We start from the raw sequence: 18,232 nt of genomic DNA, 5'->3' as shown, positions 1-18,232 counted from the left end.
TGTCTGGCTGTATTGTTTGGATAAGCTGGATTTTTCTATGATTATTTTTGTATTTGACAAGTACGTCAATCTTTGTAAAAGAATTCTTTGAACTAAAATTCCCACTCTGCACAAAACATTCAGGCTTCAGATTTCTGGTATGCGCTCAAATGGATGGATGTTCCTGCACCATGTAAATGCCTGGACAGGTCTGTAGTGGTTGACAAGATGGGTTACATAGGAAGGTATGTGTCTTTGGTTTTCTTTGAGTAATCTTTTTATCCATCATTTTTTCAAGCAAACAGAAACAAACTATTCACTGTTTACACTGCATAATGAAGTTCACGAAGGCAGTAATTCTGTTGTGGTTAGAAGTCTGATCTCATTTTTGGAAAGACAGAAAGAAATGGTTAAAGACATTCAGTCAACAAAAATCGAAAAACAAATAGACTGCCAATGTCCCAAAATTCAGAATCAAAAAACAAGAAAGGTAAGTTGTTGGAACGTTTAATTATTGACAAAACTAAACGTTACGTTCACAAATATATCTTCCCAGCGATTTTTATAAAAACAAATACAAATACAAATATAAAAGAGAAAGCTCAGGTTAAATGGAGGTAGTATACACCTATTGTGTATACAACTACTGTGGTATGATATCTTGCCAAATAACTTTTAATGTAAAATGATTATTCATGGTGAAATCAAAAAAATACACGAAAGGTAAGTTGTTGGAATGATTAATTATTAACAAAACATTACATTTTATTTTTTGATTATTGATTGTATTGTGACTTGTTTTTCTTTCTCTTCTTATTGGATTTGTCATGCTATCACACATTCTTATGGCAAAGGACAGTATAGCCTTAGTGCAAGAGTATCGGCAAAATGGAATATTTTTTATGGAAATATGCATCAAAATCATATATATATATACAAAAATGATGTTATTAAAATCAATTAAATATGAATAGAAAAACAAACTGGTGTGTTTCTCTATCTGATGATTTAACTTTTGTGTGTGTAGATTTTTGTGTCTCTTCCTTTTGTGATTCAGATTGTACCTATTAAATGTACCTTGATTGTTGACAGAAAGAGAGAGAGAGAGTGTGTGTGTGTGCAGGGCCGGACAAGAGAGGGGGGGGGGGGGCCTTTAGGGGCTCAAGCCCCCGCCCCCCTCCCCCCCAGCCCATCTTTTTATTAATTTGTTTGAATTGAAATGTTATTTTTATGCCAGTAAATGTTAACATAAAAAAGTTAAAATTGATTCCCCCAGGGGAAAAAAAAAGACACATTGAGCCATTTCTAACCTTCTTTGGACCCAAAAAATTTTTTTTTTGGGGGGGGGGAGGGGGGCATGCCCCGAGACCCCCCTAGGAATCTTGGTAGCTGCGCTCATTTGTCGAGGTCACTTTGCTCCCTTTACTTATCCCCCGCCAACAAACTGATCTGGCCCTGGTGTGTGTGTGTGTGTGACATAGAATTCAATATAAAAAAACAAGAAAGGTAGGTTGTTGGAACGTTTGATATTGACAAAACAATACATTCACTAATAATTGTCAATAACAAACGTTCCAACAACCTACCTTTCTTGTTTTTTGATTCTGAATTTTGGAACGTTGGCAGTCTCTTTGTTTTTGGATTTATAGAATTCAATATTTTTGTACATGGCGAATCCTCCACTTTTCAAATACCTTTTACCCTTCCAACTTGCTTCAGGCAAAATCCCAAGCCACCAGCATCAGAGACTGAAGGGAAGCAACTCCGACAAGATTTTAACAATAACAAACAAGAACATTACAGCAAAATTTGATCACATGCTGAAAAAACAGTATCACAACAGCAAACAAATTACAGTAAGAAAATTCAACAGAACAGCAAACAAAATCAAGTACAAAAATCACCACAACAGCAAACAAAACCAGTTTAAAAAAAGAAAAGCCAAGTTTGGAGTTTTAGTAAAAACATGATACAAGATACTAAAACAACACAAATATTACGTTTGAGGTCTCGGGACGTGGTCGCGCAGTAATTAGTCGGAACCCTCGCCAAACCAAGGGAGGTCAGGCAGAGAGTGAATCGAGCCTCACCCTCGAGACGGACGCGTGTCGGTGTATTGCCCGCTGATGCGTTGCCAGAAAAAATGAGGAGGTTGTGACCACCAGTAGACGAAGTGACGAATAATTCAATACAGAAACTGACAAGACGGGTAAGTCTCACTGAACACTTTACGTGAAAGATGCTGGATTGACCTGAATGCAATATATAATATAGTTTTAATGTTACGAAGAACCATTACGCGCATTGAAGTCCACTCATAACATGCTGTGTTCTGTGGTTACCTGTGATCCTTTGAAGCACAACAAAAGACGGAGGTCCAGGTATTGTGGTGTCAATAAGACCGCGCCCAACACGTGTTTGTTGATTCAACCGCTCAGTGTGATATTTGCAGCTCGTTAATAAAACGTTTATGTGTGCTTTTACTGTTTTAGGCAAAAGCTATCCTTTCATGCCGTGATATTTTAAAGTAGATATATATCTATATCCCATGACCTCCCTTCTTTGTCTCTGTTACTTCGGTATGGGTATATATGTTGTATTTTTATAGCTCAATAAATACATCATGGACTCCAAAAAATATATGATAGTGCAGATTCCGATTTGGGCAAAGGACTACTTTCCTCCCGACCTTTGACCTCGCGCCGAACAATGTGACACATTTGTATGAAGTTCTAAAATCGTATTGCACGGCTCAGAAAACCATATCAGTTGCACGCAAAAATGAATCTCAGAACTGATCTGATGTATGAGATGCAATAAGCAAAAGTTTCTTTCATTATGAAAGCAATGCAGGTCGAAAAAAACGAACATTCAACTTACAAGATAACCAGATGCTAGCGAACCAAAACAAAAACACGAGTACCCTCCCCTTGCATCGTTAGCAGACGACTTTTGAGAATCTGTCGGTAGTGTGTTTTGGTGTGCGCCTTCAGCTATCAAACATCGGCTGTTTCACGTGTTTTGCGAGCAAGTCTACTCTTTTGCCTGGCTCTGCAGTAAGTCCACATATTTTTCCGTAATCCAGTCATATTCCTTCAAAATGCAATCAATCGGCGGTGACAGACGTGTCGGTCGCGTTTTCCTCACACCCATACCAGTTTAAGTTCATCCATGCAAACACACTCGCAAAACAGTTTATCACGTAGATACATTTCAAATAGGGAGCAAATGGTTAAATCTAAACCTACATATTTGTTCCCTAAGATTTGCTTCTCTGTCAATAAGCCTAATTACACACGTTCGAGAAAAACAACGTGGAATCAATTCCGGCTGAATCGAGTAAGCCAAATGGGTCCCAAACCCGTTTCGCCCGTTCTGCCGACCTGAAACGCAAAACAAAAGAATTGTGCGCTTCAACTAAATTAATTTCTATTCGACTTCATTACTTTCTTGCAACTTATGAACCTTTACTTAAAGCTTTTAAATGGTCTGAAAGTAGTGTTACCGCGTACTTATCGATGCACTCATTCGTTTTATTTTTTCAGCGACGGTCACTTAGTTTAAGGTTGCAAAAGGGCTAAGTCTCGCTGGCAACTGTTTTACCCTGCACAGATCGCAACAGTGCCGCTAGTAGTCTACACTTTGTGTTTGATGGTAGAATGGGATATACAGATTACAACACTCGTGGTTTTTTATATGGCTTGTATTTCAGTCAAGACCCAGCGGGAATATCAATCGAGAGCCACTCGCCAGAGGCTCGTGTCTCCCGATGATATTCATCCGCTGGGTCTTGACTGAAATACAAGCCATATAAAAAACCACTCGTGTTGTAACCTATACATATATATATATATATATATATATATATATATATATATATATATATGGCCAAGAATCTGTCAAGGAGTCTAAAAAGTGTTACAATTTTTAGACTTTTTTAAACCTCCTTAATTTTAAATGAATAAACATCTCGGTACTCCTGTCCTTCAATTGCAGCATTTTATTTTCCAGTCAAGTGTTCGGTTTATCAAATATTTGCAGATAAAGCACAAATGATTGTATGTTACATTTACACCATAACATAATTTTACGGTGCTGTCATTTTCTTAGGTTCAGCTTTAGGCAACTGTTTCACTATAGTGAAGATATATCCAATGGCTTGATTGCTGAATGTAGAGTTGATCTGTAGTAAAGCAACACTTGAAAAAAGTTGCTCCTGCCTCAATATATACGGTATTTGACGGACTACAAGCCGCGACTTTTTTTCAAAATAAATCGCATTGCGGCTTATAAAAAGATGCGGCTAAAACGTTACCTAAACTTGAATAGCATTCACCTAATGAAACAAACTCACCTAAACTTGAATACCTGATCATTCACCCAATGAACTAAACTCACCTTGATTTGGTCCGAAGAAACAGCTGTAAGTGTGATATTTTTCTTCAAACTTTTTCACTTTTCTTCTTAATTTGTTTCACTTGTTTATTCTCGGAGCCGATTTCGCCAAATACCGTACTTTCGTTTGCCTGGTTGTTTTGATTGATTGACACGATCTGATTATATTTTTTTCGACGGCGGCTAATATAGTGACGCGGCCTATACGTGGCTCATCCCAATTTTTTTTTTAAAGTCGGGGGTGCGGCTTGTAATCCGTCAAATACGGTAAGCAAAATCATTTTTCCGTTAGTTACTTTACACCAAAGCTCAGAATCAAGGATACAATTCAACATTGTTGTTAAAACAATGAAATTCTCTATGGATGGAAGTGCAGAAAAGGTTCCAGTAAATGTTCATGTCATTTGTTTTGGAAACCTTAACCTCAATCATCAGGTTATTACGTAATTTAGAAAAAAAGCACGGTCACCGGTGTAGAAATTATTATCAAATCACCCTCTTTAAATATTTTTACACTATTTTTGTGAGTTACAACCAAGAAATTATAACAAATCCTTTTCACGATAGAATAGTCAGGTTGGTACTCCACTACTGTACCAAATGTTCATTTTACCCATGAACTGTACGTTACTTTACACCAAACAGCAAGTACAAGGTACTGAATTTACATTTAATGGGCTATGCTCACCTCAGTTAAACAGTATTTCTAACTTGTTTGTTCTAAGCTACCTGTCTCAAGTCAAAATAAAGGGTTAAATTAATGGTTGTGCCTTTTTGGTTGTGTGTACATCTTTACACAAAAGGATGGTGTAAAGTAACATACAGAAGGCTCCGAAGATCTGTAGGTCCATTTGAAGGGTAATTTCTCTTTTATTTAGCTCATAAACCTCGAACAGACTGTTATGTGTTGTTTTTAGCATTATTATGTGCTGCATATATGGTCTCAGTAAAAAAAAACCAAGGTGATGTATGTTACTTTACACCAAAATGCCCCAACAGTGGTTCTTCTGAGGTAAATTTTGTCATTCAGTGTACATTGTACTTGTTTTCATGTTGAAACAAAGGTTTGGTCTTGCTGGTTGTTCGCACTGATAAGTTATCTTCTGTCTCCAAAACCAATTCATTGTCATTTCTAAGCTTTTTAATTGGCAGTAACTTGTATAAGCTGTATGTATGCATACATTTAATGATCGTTGCAGTCTCAGCCAGGGAGAACAACAGCTGGCAGGATCTGAAAGGGCATCCTGCCACTGGGTCATACATTTTGCTGTGAGCGCAGTTTGCTGTAAGTAAAGTTATTGTGTGTACGTAACAGGTCTATCAACTTAACTTCAAGTCTTTATGTTCAGTGGCTGCAGCATGTGTTATAATTGTCGTATCCTGTTGTGGTGTCCTTTTTGTATTGATCGCAGAAGTAGTATCAGGGGTGTTATTTGTTTTTGGCTTTTAATGTTTGATTTGGGACCTGAACTATGTGTGTGTTTACAAGGGATTAGTTATTACTGTAGTCTGTACAATGTCACATATGTGTGAGATGTAGTACAGGGCGGGCAGTTATATCCTGCGTCTTTGCTACATGGAACAAGTTTCTCAAGGCAAATAAGGTCACACTGAACCACATGTTGTATCAATTAGCAGGGGTGGGACTTTTCTGCGGATTTCCGCGGACACAACTTACGAATTCCGCTGGAGTGATCTATTTTTCCACGTCCCATTTCATCACAGTATATCTATAACTTGTTGACTGAATGATATGGAGAGAAGTGAAGATGGAACAGAACACTGGAGTCTTAATTGCGAGTTAAATTGTGCTGACTGAAAACTCCTGATAACTAATAGTCATTTTGTGCTTCAATGCATTGAATCATACTATTGCCAGTATTGGATTATGGATACATGGTTCATTACGTAAGTATGCACCATTACAATGTTACCATTATTGTGTACCCCCCAAAAAATTTACCCGATGCTCCCCAGCATGCCGTAATAATAATAATAAATGAGCATTTATATAGCGCAACATCATAACTTTACAATTATGCTCTTTGCGCTTGACACATTTAAAATTAAAACACAGTTATACAAGCATTTACATCTACATTCATAGTCAGCAACGCTTAATTAAAAGCATAGTCACCATCAAACATACATTACAAAAGATTCTTCCACTAACTAAGTAATAAAAACATGAATAAAATAGGTAGTGAAAACAAGGAAATACCAGCTGAATACCCTTAATCTAACAGAACATGTTATCAACAATACTGAAAACAGCCCTAGATGTTTATACATTATCACATTATCACTAAAACAACAAATACACTACATGAAGCCTACTGATGGACTGAGAAAACAAAATCAGGGGTTGTATTTCTTGAAGAGGTGCGTTTTAAGTGCTCGTTTGAATGCTTGGGGTGACTGAGAGTGGCGGATGTGAAAGGGGAGAGAATTCCATTGTGTGGGTGCGCAGAAAGTAAAAGTGCGTTGTCCGTATGTTTTGGTTTTGGTGTGTGGAATGGTGAGGATGCGACAGTCAGAAGAGGCACGGAGTTGTCTTGCTGGAGAATAGACGGTGAGGAGTTCAGAGAAGTAAGCAGGAGACGAGCCAGAAAAGAAGTTAAAGCAGAGGGTTTGTAGTCAATGCGGGCTTGAATAGGTAACCAGTGCAGTGTGTGAAGAAGTGGTGTTGCGTGATCTCGTTTTCGTGCTTTCAGAATGAGGCGTGCTGCCGAGTTTTGGACTTTTTGTAGTTTATGCAGGAGGTACAGAGGACAGCCAGAGAGAAGAGAGTTGCAGTAGTCAAGTTTAGAAAGAACAAAGGCACAGACAAGATAGTGGGGCTCGTATATTGCAGACGCACTAATCAATCATTCACATCTTGCAACAAACATCATACTTTGTGATATTGTTCCTTATAATTATTTAAGGGATTTCAGATACAGAGCCACTTCAGAAATCGTTTTTTTAATTTTTTTTTATTGGGAATAAAAGGCTGCATTTACAGCAGACGAAGTTCTTACCAAAAGCGCTCAGCAGTAAATATTCCCAACTCAGCAAATGTAAATTCAATGGTTTACCATGCACCAGAAGTTGTCTGCTGATAACACATGCATGACATAAATACTCTTATGGGTATTTTTGTGTTCTGGTATTTAATTTGATCGTTTTTAGAATTTTATATATCCGCAGCATGAAAATTCAAGACCGCGGCCTCCGCAACATTGCGTGTTTTGATTTGAGCGAAAACAACGTTTCTGAAGGTAAGTTTTCAAGAATACGCATCCATTCACCAATGTCACATCATTTTCCTGTTTAATTCGCCCCTGGGGTCCGTTATTCATCGGGTGAAGCGCTGAAATGCAGAGACTTTGTTTAATCTTGCAATAGCTCATTAGCTGGATTGTGATGCTGATAGATCTAGATCTATCTGTTGATTACAAGTAAGGAAATCCTGATCGCCACGCTGGTGATTTTAAACAGATTAAACGAACTTTGAATAAAAGGCGAGGAGAAAGAGATTGTTCATGGTATGATAATTAGTCCTACCTACGTTAAGGACTTCCATAAGTCTCTAAACGGCTGAGGTGGGGAGGGATAGAGTCAAAAACTGAGTGAGGGTAGGCCAGATAGTAGGATGACCAGCTGGAGATAAAAACACTCCACTCCCCATGTCTTTACAGTGTTGTGATCAAACTTTCAAAGACGGTAGGTAACAGACAAAAGCTTACAGTGTATGCTAATCAAATGAGATAAGTGGTTTTGAATAATGAAGAGGTACCGCTCTTTGAGTTTTACAATTTTGGTTTGTTGCTTGTTTCTCATCCTTTTGCTTATTTTAAGTTGACCAATGCACATTGGTGTGAATTTTATTTTTACAGGATATATACAAGAGTTACACCACATGCCGGTTCCTGGGAACAAGCGTTCTGCAATTATTCCGGTGCCACAGAAGGGAGCTGATTTCACTAGTACTACTGTATCAAGGTTTGTTACCTTATACATCCTGTCTTAACAGTAAGATTTTTTTTTATTGTATTAATTGGAACATGTTTGCACATCATTTGTAAGCGACCTCTGTGAATTTGATGGGTTTAACGTAACCTCACTATGGTCAACATTCTGTTAGCGACTGTTTGAAGCAAATAAATGTAGCGGTCAGAAAGATTCCAGAATCAGTTGGGTCACTGGAAACTGTGTTTGTTTGTTTTTTAACCTGAAACAGTAAGAATTATACGAATTCATGAAATAAAATTTTCTTTCATTTTGGTCTGTTGTGTGAAGACTTGCTAACCCGGCTTTGACCGACTCTCCGAGATAGTAAACATTATTCAAATACATTCAAATAAAAATGTCACTTTTCATCTTTTGTGTGAAGGGTACCCCAGGCTGATTTCCTGCACCATGGATGTAGAGGAGGCCAGACAGTCTGCTTCTCATTCCAGCTGTGTTGCGTTTTTTTCTGCTCGTGAAGTGTATCGCCACATTGCCAAAGCCATTGGCCAAGAGAAGTCACCCTGTCTGCCCATTTTGCATAGCCTTACAGGCTGTGACACTATGTCGTTCTTCAATGGTATTGGGGAAACAGAAGGCTTGGGAAGTATGGCAAGCATTTGAAGACGTCACTCAAACTTTCTTCAGGTTGTCTGCTCCTCTTTGTAAGCTGAGTACCACTGACAGGGCAGCACAAGAGCTTTTTGGTGTACATTTGTAGGACAAAACCAGCAACGTACTGGGTGTAAACAGGGCTAGACGGTATCCCTTCAGTAAAAAGAGCTGCCAAATTGACCATAATCCCCTTACAAGTGAGGTGCTGCTGCAGGACATGAGATTGAGAAGAGCCATCTACCTATTAGACTTCCCAACTCTGTGGGCTGGCAGTTCAAGGCTGGAAAGTGGGAGTCATTCTGGACGAGCTTTCAAGAGGTATCCAGCGTGTGCCGAGAACTCATGAGGTGTGCCTGCAAGAAGAGCTGTATAACAAAACGCTGCAAATGCAGCTAAGAAGGACTGCAGAGCACAGCTCTCTGCAAATGTGCTTGCATGCCTGTGAAAACTGTCAGCATCTAAACTGTGCAAAAATATTATTGTACCCATTTTCATACCCCAACTCAAACATTTATTCCTGTGTCATTTTATTCAAACTGTGTATGCCATTAAAGGCTCGCATCTTCGCTATCTGGCACATTTTTTTTTTTACATCATCATTTACGCCGTCAAAATAAGGATACCCTTGACGTGACAAAGAGATGTGACAAAAACTTCGGGTACCTTTTAAAAAGCCGACGACAATTCCTGAGGCACAACTGGGTTACTGTTGTATACGAAGAGAAAGTCCACTTGATTATCCATCCAGAACAGGTTGTTTTATTTCGCCATCTTGCATATTTCTAGTGTTGTGCCATTGTACCTACTGATGTATGTGTCGATCTCACGGATGAGATGTTTATGTGTCAAATTTGAGGGATAAGTCAACTAAAATCCATGTATTTTAGCAATGACCAAGTGGGTTGCGTTGAAACTTTCAGGAATGTGTGTCTACACATGAGGCGTAGTTCAACCGTTTGAGTACACTTTCAAATCTTCACGAAATAATATTTTAAAAACTGCCACAGGTTTGTTGACTTGCATCCCACATATTTTTGACTTCGCATGTATATATGACAGATGGTTGTTTCAAGTACTGCCAAAGTTTCTTTTGAGTATAGACACTTGCCGGAATGTGCTAGTTGTGTAAACACATGAGAACAAACAACGTTTTCGAAATACAGCGATTATGAATTTTAGTCGACTTTTGAGTTGATACATTACATTTTTATCAGTTTTATTTTGGGGGTACCCTTATTTGGGCGGCGGTCAAATAACCCATGTAAAGGCCACCTTTTATCTTAAAAGTGTTCCAGTTAGCCAAGTTGAGTGCCCTCAATAGCATACATTGAATACAACAGCACAGGAATGAATGTTTTCGTTTTGGTACAAAAATTGGTGCAATATATTGCACAGTTTAGGTAATCCACAAATTCTTCAACCCTGCCACCCACACCGTCCAATCATTCTCTGCACCAACAATACATGTATTGTTTTGTTTAAAAATGTTTTTGTGTTAGTTTCTATTGCAAGAGAATGTCTTGTAGCATCAAAAATGCCTAAATACCCTTTTATTGGCGGCCATTTTGAAAATTATTAAAAAAACTACTGATTTCTTAATTTTTTCACGGTGGCTCTGTATCAGGTTTTGTTAAGCAAAAGCAAATGTCCATTTACGCCAAATTTCACATGAAGTGAAATATGCCTAACATACCCAACCGTTTACACTGGCGGCCATTTTGAAAAATTGTTTAAAAACTACCAATTTTTTAATTTTTCGCGGTGGCTCTGTATCAGGTTTTGTTAAGCACATAAAACTCTTCATATTTGCTAAATTTGGTGTTTGTTGCATGATTTGAATGATTTTGCAACATAGGAGCCCCACTAAAAGTGTTAGTTGTTTGAGAGGAGAGTGTGTGGCGAATGGTGCTGATCTTACGAATCTCAAAATAAGCTGCTCTACAGACTAAAGATAATTATACGGTTGTTAAGGGTCATGTCAGATGAAAGGGTGAATCCAAGGTTTCTAGCAGATGGTGAGAAAAGAATGTCAGTGTTGCCTATTTGAACAGAAACAGGTTGGGGAGAGGGAAATGTAGTGTTCTTCTTTTTGCACAGTAATAAGACTTCAGTAAGAGGCGACTAACGGATTCTGTTTCTGCTTTTACCCTTGTTAAGTGTTTCTTGTATAGAATATAGTCAATGTTTGTAAAGATTATAGTCAAGCAGTAGGTAAGAAATGTTAAGTCCTTTGTACTGGAAACTTGCATTCTCCCAGTAAGATCATATATATTGTACTACGTTGCAAGCCCCTGGAGCAATTTTTTGATTAGTGCTTTTGTGAACAAGAAACAATTAACAAGTGGCTCTATCCCAAGCCCCCCCCCCCCCCCCCCCTTTCCCCATCGCGATATAACCTTGAACGAATGAAAACGACGTTAAACACCAAATAAAAAAAGAAAGAACGTTTTAATGTTGGGGGAGCATGCCCCCGTACCCCCCTAGAAAAAAAGGGATTTCCTCTTTTTTCATCACATGAGAGTCCCGCCCCTGATTAGTCTCTTTGAAACTGAAGTCTTTGGCTTCAGTCATACTTTCTTGTTTGATTAATACTGAGTGTGATAACAATTGCTGTATTGGTTTTAGTTGTTGTGAATGCTTGAAAACCTGTATTTAATTCAGCTGCCTTTTGAGACACTATTACTATTGTTTGTAAGACTGATAACATTACAATTTTCTGTATCATTTTGTTGTGTATGCATGAAAATTAACCTGTAAAACCTCTGTTTTTTGTTGTTGCTTTTCTTAGGTAGTGGACTGACGAAACCTCCAGACATGAAGATGGGACACAAAGACAAATCAGAAGTGGTTGAACTAGAGGTGGTTTCCGAGGACATCCGAGGGATGGAGACTATGGTGAAAGGGATAGGTGCAGCTGCGTTTTATGGTGTGTGTTCTGTCTCCTCCGCCTTCGTCACCAAAACTCTGCTGGATACGCTCCACTTTGATTTCCCTGTCACTATAATGGTGGCACAGATGCTCTTCACTACTTGTGTTTTGGAAGCCTTGAGCTTTTTCGACGTAATAACTCTACCATCGTACACTTTGAAACGAGGAATGTCGTTCTTCTGGCCTGCGTTATTTTACGGAGCAAACGCTGTGCTTTCTCTGAGTGCTCTGTCACACATGAACATTGCCATGTATGGGGTGCTGAAACGATGTGTGCCCATCTCTACCATGGTTCTGTCTGTGGCCATTCTGGGCAAGGGCTGGCCTTCCCGCTGGACAATGGTCACTGTGTGCTTGCTCAGTATCGGCTGTATTGTTGCAGGTGAGGGAAACCTTACTCGTTTTGGTAGACATGTTTTTATTTTATTTTTGTGTGTTCTCTTCTTGCACAGTTTGTTTTCTTTTTTATTGATTTCTTAATTTTGTTTTTCTTTATTCATTAATATTGCCTGTTGTTCTTTCTTTGTGTGTGTGAGTGTTTGTGTGTGGGTGTGTGTCATTGTTCAAGGGGAATATTTGAATGTCATTCATGCTCTTACATGCTCTGTGTGTGTGTGTTGTACATGTATCTTATGTTCATTCTCCCTGTCTCAGGGTTTCATTTACTAGTGCGCCTTGCTACATCTCAAAATGTCCCATTGGAATAGGAAGGCTTCCGCCAGTTATCTCTCTGAGGTTTTGGGTGCTTAGAGAGTACCGTGCCCCTTGCGGGGGCATAATACATCGAGGTCACAAGCAGGGACAAGGGGAAGGTCGGCTGGGCGGACAGGAGTATGATGGCTTACTAGTGCCAAAACCTGATGTTACCCATTATCACATGATAATTACTAATTAACGCTGTCAGTTACTGTTTTCATCTGTTAGTTACTAATTTTCACGGGAAAATTACTAATTTTTAGTTTTGGCACTAGCAATCCGATCGGCACGGTTGGCCTGAGTGGTAAGGCGTCCGCCCCGTGATCGGGAGGTCGTGGGTTCGAACCCCGGCCGGGTCATACCTAAGACTTTAAAATTGGTAATCTAGTGGCTGCTCCGCCTGGCGTCTGGCATTATGGGGTTAGTGCTAGGACTGGTTGGTCCGGTGTCAGAATAATGTGACTGGGTGAGACATGAAGCCTGTGCTGCGACTTATGTCTTGTGTGTGGCGCACGTTATATGTCGAAGCAGCACCGCCCTGGTATGGCCCTTCGTGGGCGTTAAGCAAACAAACAAACAAACAAACTAGCAATCCGTCAGGAAGTGAGCCAAAACTAAAAATTAGTAATTAACAGGTGAAAGTTAGTAATTTTTCCTGGAAAAATTAGTAATTTTCCCGGGAAAATTAGTAATTAACATGTGAAAATGGTACTAATTACTAATTTTCCCTTCATAATTACAATTATGAGGTTTTGGCACTAGTAGGCCGTCATACAGGAGACTACAATAGGAAGGTTTCCGCCAGTTATCTCTCTTTGAGGTTTTGGGTGCTTGGAGAGTACCGTGCCCCTTGCGGGGGCATAAAACATCGAGGTCACAAGCAGGGTCAAGGGGAAGGTCGCTGGGCGGACAGGAGACTATTGCCTTCAGTGCGTCAAAGGGTGCACTGAGATTACGTACCACTGCGCCACCCCATGCACACTTTTCATGGGAGTACAATGTTCGGAATGAGCTAGAGACAAAAACGTGAGCCAAGCCGAGCAACTTGCGAGTTTGTAAAATGCAATGTGATGTGCTATTAAAATGTAATTCATTAGTATTCAACCAATTCTGCGAACTATCTGTGCTTGCTCGATTACCTCTGTTGAAACTGTCAACAGAAGCGATATCGATCGAAACACAGACAAACACACACACACACACTATCCGGATACACTGGCAAATTCTCATATCATCATATGGCACTAAATAACACTATTTTGCATCTTTCGACAAAAGCATTTTCGGATCGCCTAGCCTGCTTTGTGCGTTTTGCTTTCGACTCTGTAATGTCCCATCAGAATTTGGTTATAACCTTGAACGGTTGAAAACGACGTTAAACACCAGAATAAAGAAAGAAAGATCAGAATTTGGTTGAGGGGGACAAATGTCCCATTGTCTTTTTCTTCCAGGTTCTTCCTACCACCACCCACTCCCTGTGTGTGTGCGTGCATTTGTAAATTGTTCAAGGGAAACATCTGAATGATGTCATTCATGCTCTTACGTTTATATTATTATAATGATATTAATGTGAATTATCAACAGCACATGGCTTTACTGAAAGAGATGTGCTTACAAAAGTTTCGGCAATTTTCAGCAAATTTTAGCCAGCCTTTGGCACCACCATGAAAAATGTGGCCAGACTACTCCTGAAATAACAGCACATTCTCCTGCCATTCAAAATAAGTTTCATTGTTTCAATGACTACAGTTGATAAGCAACATCCCTGCCATCGATCTAGCTCTCTATTGTCTTCTCTTCTTCTTCTTCTGCATTCATCATTCATGGGCTGAAGCTCCCACATACACTCGTGTTTTTTGCACGAGTGGGTTTTTATGTGTTTTGTATGAAACTTTTCCCCCTGCCCAAGTGCCCCTGCCATTTAGGCAACCATACGCTGCTTTTGGGGTAGCCGTATACCCTTCAAAAAAAGTTAAGGACCACTTTTTCAAATGCATGCCATACAAAAATGACAAGGTTAAAACTTAAATGATTTAATTTTTTCTTTATTGTTTTATTGAAGAACTGAGGGCTGTCTCCAGAAAATGTCACGTCAAACATGCCAGCAAAAACAATGCCAGAGCTTGTTACTCCAGACAACCCTCTAATTTCAAATTCACAGCAGTAGTATTTCTTACAACGAAGAACTGCAAAATCTTCTCCCGTCAGCGATCACTAGTTAAGCTACATGCAACTAATCGGTAGTGAGATGTCCTACGACGTAAGGTGATCTCTCCCCGGACCATCACAGGGCCCCCATCCAATGATTTCGCTCTAGAACAGCACCATCTGCAAAGCGCTCTCTACGACGTCTCCAGACTCTGGTGCGTCCATCAGCAGGATCCCAGAAGAGGCGCGACCCATCTGTAAACAAGAACTGAGCCCTACAATGACATAACCACCTCACGTGTTGAGTGCACCAGGCTCAGTGGGCAGCTGGATGGTTGGCAGTCGATGTTGTTTTGAAAACTGGGCGTCTTTCAGTGACGTTTAAAGCGTGTAAGCAGTTTGTAACACTTTGATTACTGACAACAATGTCTGGTGGCAGCTCATGGTCGATGCCTGCTGCCTTTTCGGTAACTTTTTTTTGCTGCATGACCTTCATTTGGATGAGGCGATCCTTCATTGTTGTGGTGACTGTATGCCGACCATGAAAGTGTCGTAACTGTACTCTGCCAATGGCTTGAAGTCATTCCTTCAGTCTGATGATGTTGAAGTGAGACACTGCAACACTCTGAACCACTTGCCTGACAGAAACAACATCTAATGATCTTGTAGCCATGAAACTGCCCTTGCCTTATCCAAGTCTCTCCGTTTTCGTGATGGGGGCATGTTGTTTCATTGCATTATTTTGTCAGTGTGTCAATTTACAAAGACAAGTTCATGAGCACATGTCGACTGGCTGGAACCCTGTTGTAGCACGTGCATTACTGGTTTTTGTCCTGGCATGTCTTGCACCGATTTGATAGGACTTTGAAAACTGCCCCCTTTTTAAAGAAAACCTCACTTTTTCCGCCTGTTTAGCATGACTTAGTAACACTGCCTGCCAAAAATGTTCCTAGACCAAGACTCATTGCCCTTTTGTTAATTCAAAAAAGTCACGTTACAATCAAATTGTCAAACCCTTCATTTTTGGCGAATACTTCAAAGATTGTGAACATGGTCCTTAACTTTTTTTGAAGAGTATATATCATCTGAACTCTGTTCTCATTCTCATTTCAGGGTATGGTGACCTGACGTTTAACCTGTTGGCGTACTCCTGCGGGGTGGGGAGCAACTTCACCCAGGCACTGTACCTGCTCTTGGTCCAGCGCTTCGCTCAGAGCCAGAAGATGAGCACCATTGAGACTCTGCAGCTTAATTGCTTCAACTCCTTACCCATTCTCGTCCTAGCCGCCCTAGCCAACGGAGAGGTGCAGACCTTGTGGGCCTACCCTGTGCAGGAGCACCCGTTCTTCCCCGTCGTCTTCTTCTTTACCATCTCTGTGGGCATGCTGTTAAACTACTCCCTGTTTTTGTGCACGGGTATGACTTCGGCGCTGACTACCAGTGTGGTGGGCGGCCTAAAAGCCATGGTCCAGACCATGCTGGGTTTGGTGACGTTTGGTGGCATCAGTCACAACTTGCCCACCTACCTGGGCATCACGCTGAATCTGGTTGGAGGTGTAGGCTACATACTGGTCAAGTACAGAGAGAACAACAAAAAGTTACACCACAGTATCCACAAAGTGATGTCCTTCTCCAGCCTGGTCAAGAACGGTGGCAGAGATCACGGCGCTGGGTCAAACGGTTTTGTTCCGCCAGCGTCTGAGGATTCGCCCGAGGGTTACAACGTGAAGGACAGGTCTCATAGTCATAGTGAACCGACTGTTGTTGAACTTGAAGCCAGTAAAAAATGATTAAATTACATATCTTACCCAACTCACATATAGCAATTAACCCTGGTTCAGTGCTGGTATCGCTGTACGCGTCCCCTTGGTAACAAGGAAGATGCCTCTAAAAAAGAGTGACCGAGACCCGTAAGGGTGTCTAGGCCAGCCCGGAAACGAGGCTGCCTTCCGTATGCGCGCGCATACTCCGCCATATGCATCATTCTAAAAACTCAGCGTCAGTGAGACTGGTCGCATTTGATGTACGCTCTGGCTGTTTCAGCCGTTGTTACTTAGCCTTTTTGACTTTGTTTCGTTCCTCTTGGTCTCTTCTTGTCATCTGGACTTCACAACTATGTTGAGGTGAGGTTGTTCCTTGTATTTTGCTTGATTTTGGCAGCATTGTTGGCCGTATTTTGGACTTAAACATTTTTTCAGAAATTTTTTCGTGAGTCGTTTTTCTGTCATGGCTGACAATGCTAAGAAGAGGTCAGCTTCTTAATAGGTAGCTGCTGTGCCCTCTTCTCCTAAGAAAGCTTTTAGAAAGTCTAAACAATCCGGTCTAGGTCCGTTTCTGTTGAAGATTCTCTTGCTAAAAATCTTTTGATGTGTTGATTGTTTTACCCGCTAAGCCGGTAGACAAGTCCGCTTCCATTTTGTCTACTACACTGGTGACTATTCCGGAACTCCCATTTTGCCGGCTAAGCCTACGGATTAGTCCGGGCTCGGTTATAAACATGTTGTTACTGGGCTTGCGTCTGTAGACGTGGCCTCTTTGCTTTTGACTTTAAGTTCACAGGTTTCTGCTTTGGCGGCCGAAACTTCGTCAACAAAGGCAGAACTACGTGCTCTCCCGGCCGGGGTTGCTGACGTTTCGTTGCTGGACAGTGTTCGTTCGTCCCCTGCTGTGACCTTTACGAGGGCAGATGTGCATGCCTCTCAGGAGGGGAGCTCACGGTTTCCGGCGTCTGTTGGTTCACCTTTAGGTGTTCCGTCTTCCTCACAAGGTATGTGGACTACACGCAGACCTGCCTACTCTCCCGAAAAATTCGGGAGACTCCCGATTTATGTCTGTTACTTCCGACCTCCCGATTAGACTTTGAATTCTCCCGATTTCATCAATGAATCCTGTAAAAAAAACAAAAAAAACGAAATTTGTTCCGTGTTGTACATGGTTTGGGCATTTAGACGCCTGGGCTGAGTACAGCTTCCGGTGCCGCCAAGCGTTTTTGCTTCGGCTGTTATGATTGGTTTACTCAGATACAACGACCAATCGCTAAGCTTGACTTGCGAAGCTCTGTTGACGCGGATTGTCGCGATGGCGGGTAAAGAAGCTGAGAAACGTCTGCATGAGACCGAGACGACGAATCGACAGCACCATTTGAGCATCAGCAGAAAGTGAAATCGAAGAAATACATGCAGAAGTGGAAAGACGAGTACTATAAGTTGGAAAACATGGAGAAGTCTACGAAAGGCCCCCATTTTGCTCATTGCGGCGTCTGCCACCGGGATTTCTCGATATCCCACGGCGGTAGAAACGATTGTTCATATATTGGTATTGAATTCCTTACGTTTGTTCTCACCTGCACCAATCAGTATTACTTTTTCTTCTCTGTGAAATATGGCCCTGTTGAGAGTAAATGTATTCATTTTGAATCCAAGAGCTGGCAAAATAAATCTAGTCATATATTTCTTGAATGACCTTGTTTTCATCTGTATGA

General features: G+C 40.7%; 1 protein-coding gene across 1 annotated transcript; it reads left to right on the top strand.

The window, feature by feature from the left end:
* Positions 1-1,434: 1,434 nt before the first annotated feature.
* On the top strand, positions 1,435-16,606 carry LOC138959263 (uncharacterized). The gene is made up of 4 exons (XM_070330665.1): positions 1,435-2,188; positions 5,574-5,659; positions 11,768-12,289; positions 15,865-16,606. The coding sequence occupies exons 3-4, from the start codon at positions 11,794-11,796 to the stop codon at positions 16,539-16,541; spliced, it is 1,173 nt and encodes a 390-aa protein (XP_070186766.1). The 5' UTR covers positions 1,435-2,188; positions 5,574-5,659; positions 11,768-11,793; the 3' UTR covers positions 16,542-16,606.
* The last annotated feature ends 1,626 nt before the right edge of the window (positions 16,607-18,232 follow it).

This window comes from Littorina saxatilis, linkage group LG2, assembly GCF_037325665.1.
Source record: "Littorina saxatilis isolate snail1 linkage group LG2, US_GU_Lsax_2.0, whole genome shotgun sequence".
NCBI classification, from domain to species: Eukaryota; Metazoa; Mollusca; class Gastropoda; order Littorinimorpha; family Littorinidae; genus Littorina; species Littorina saxatilis.
Note: the sequence above shows the minus strand (reverse complement) of the source record. Positions and strands in the feature narration are given on the sequence as shown.

Excerpts from the sequence above, each read along its gene's own strand:
- LOC138959263 (XM_070330665.1), top strand. The coding sequence starts at position 11,794 with ATGAAGATGGGACACAAAGACAAATCAGAAGTGGTTGAACTAGAGGTG. Across the intron at positions 12,290-15,864 it reads TATCGGCTGTATTGTTGCAG|GGTATGGTGACCTGACGTTT; the intron begins GTGAGGGAAACC and ends TTCTCATTTCAG.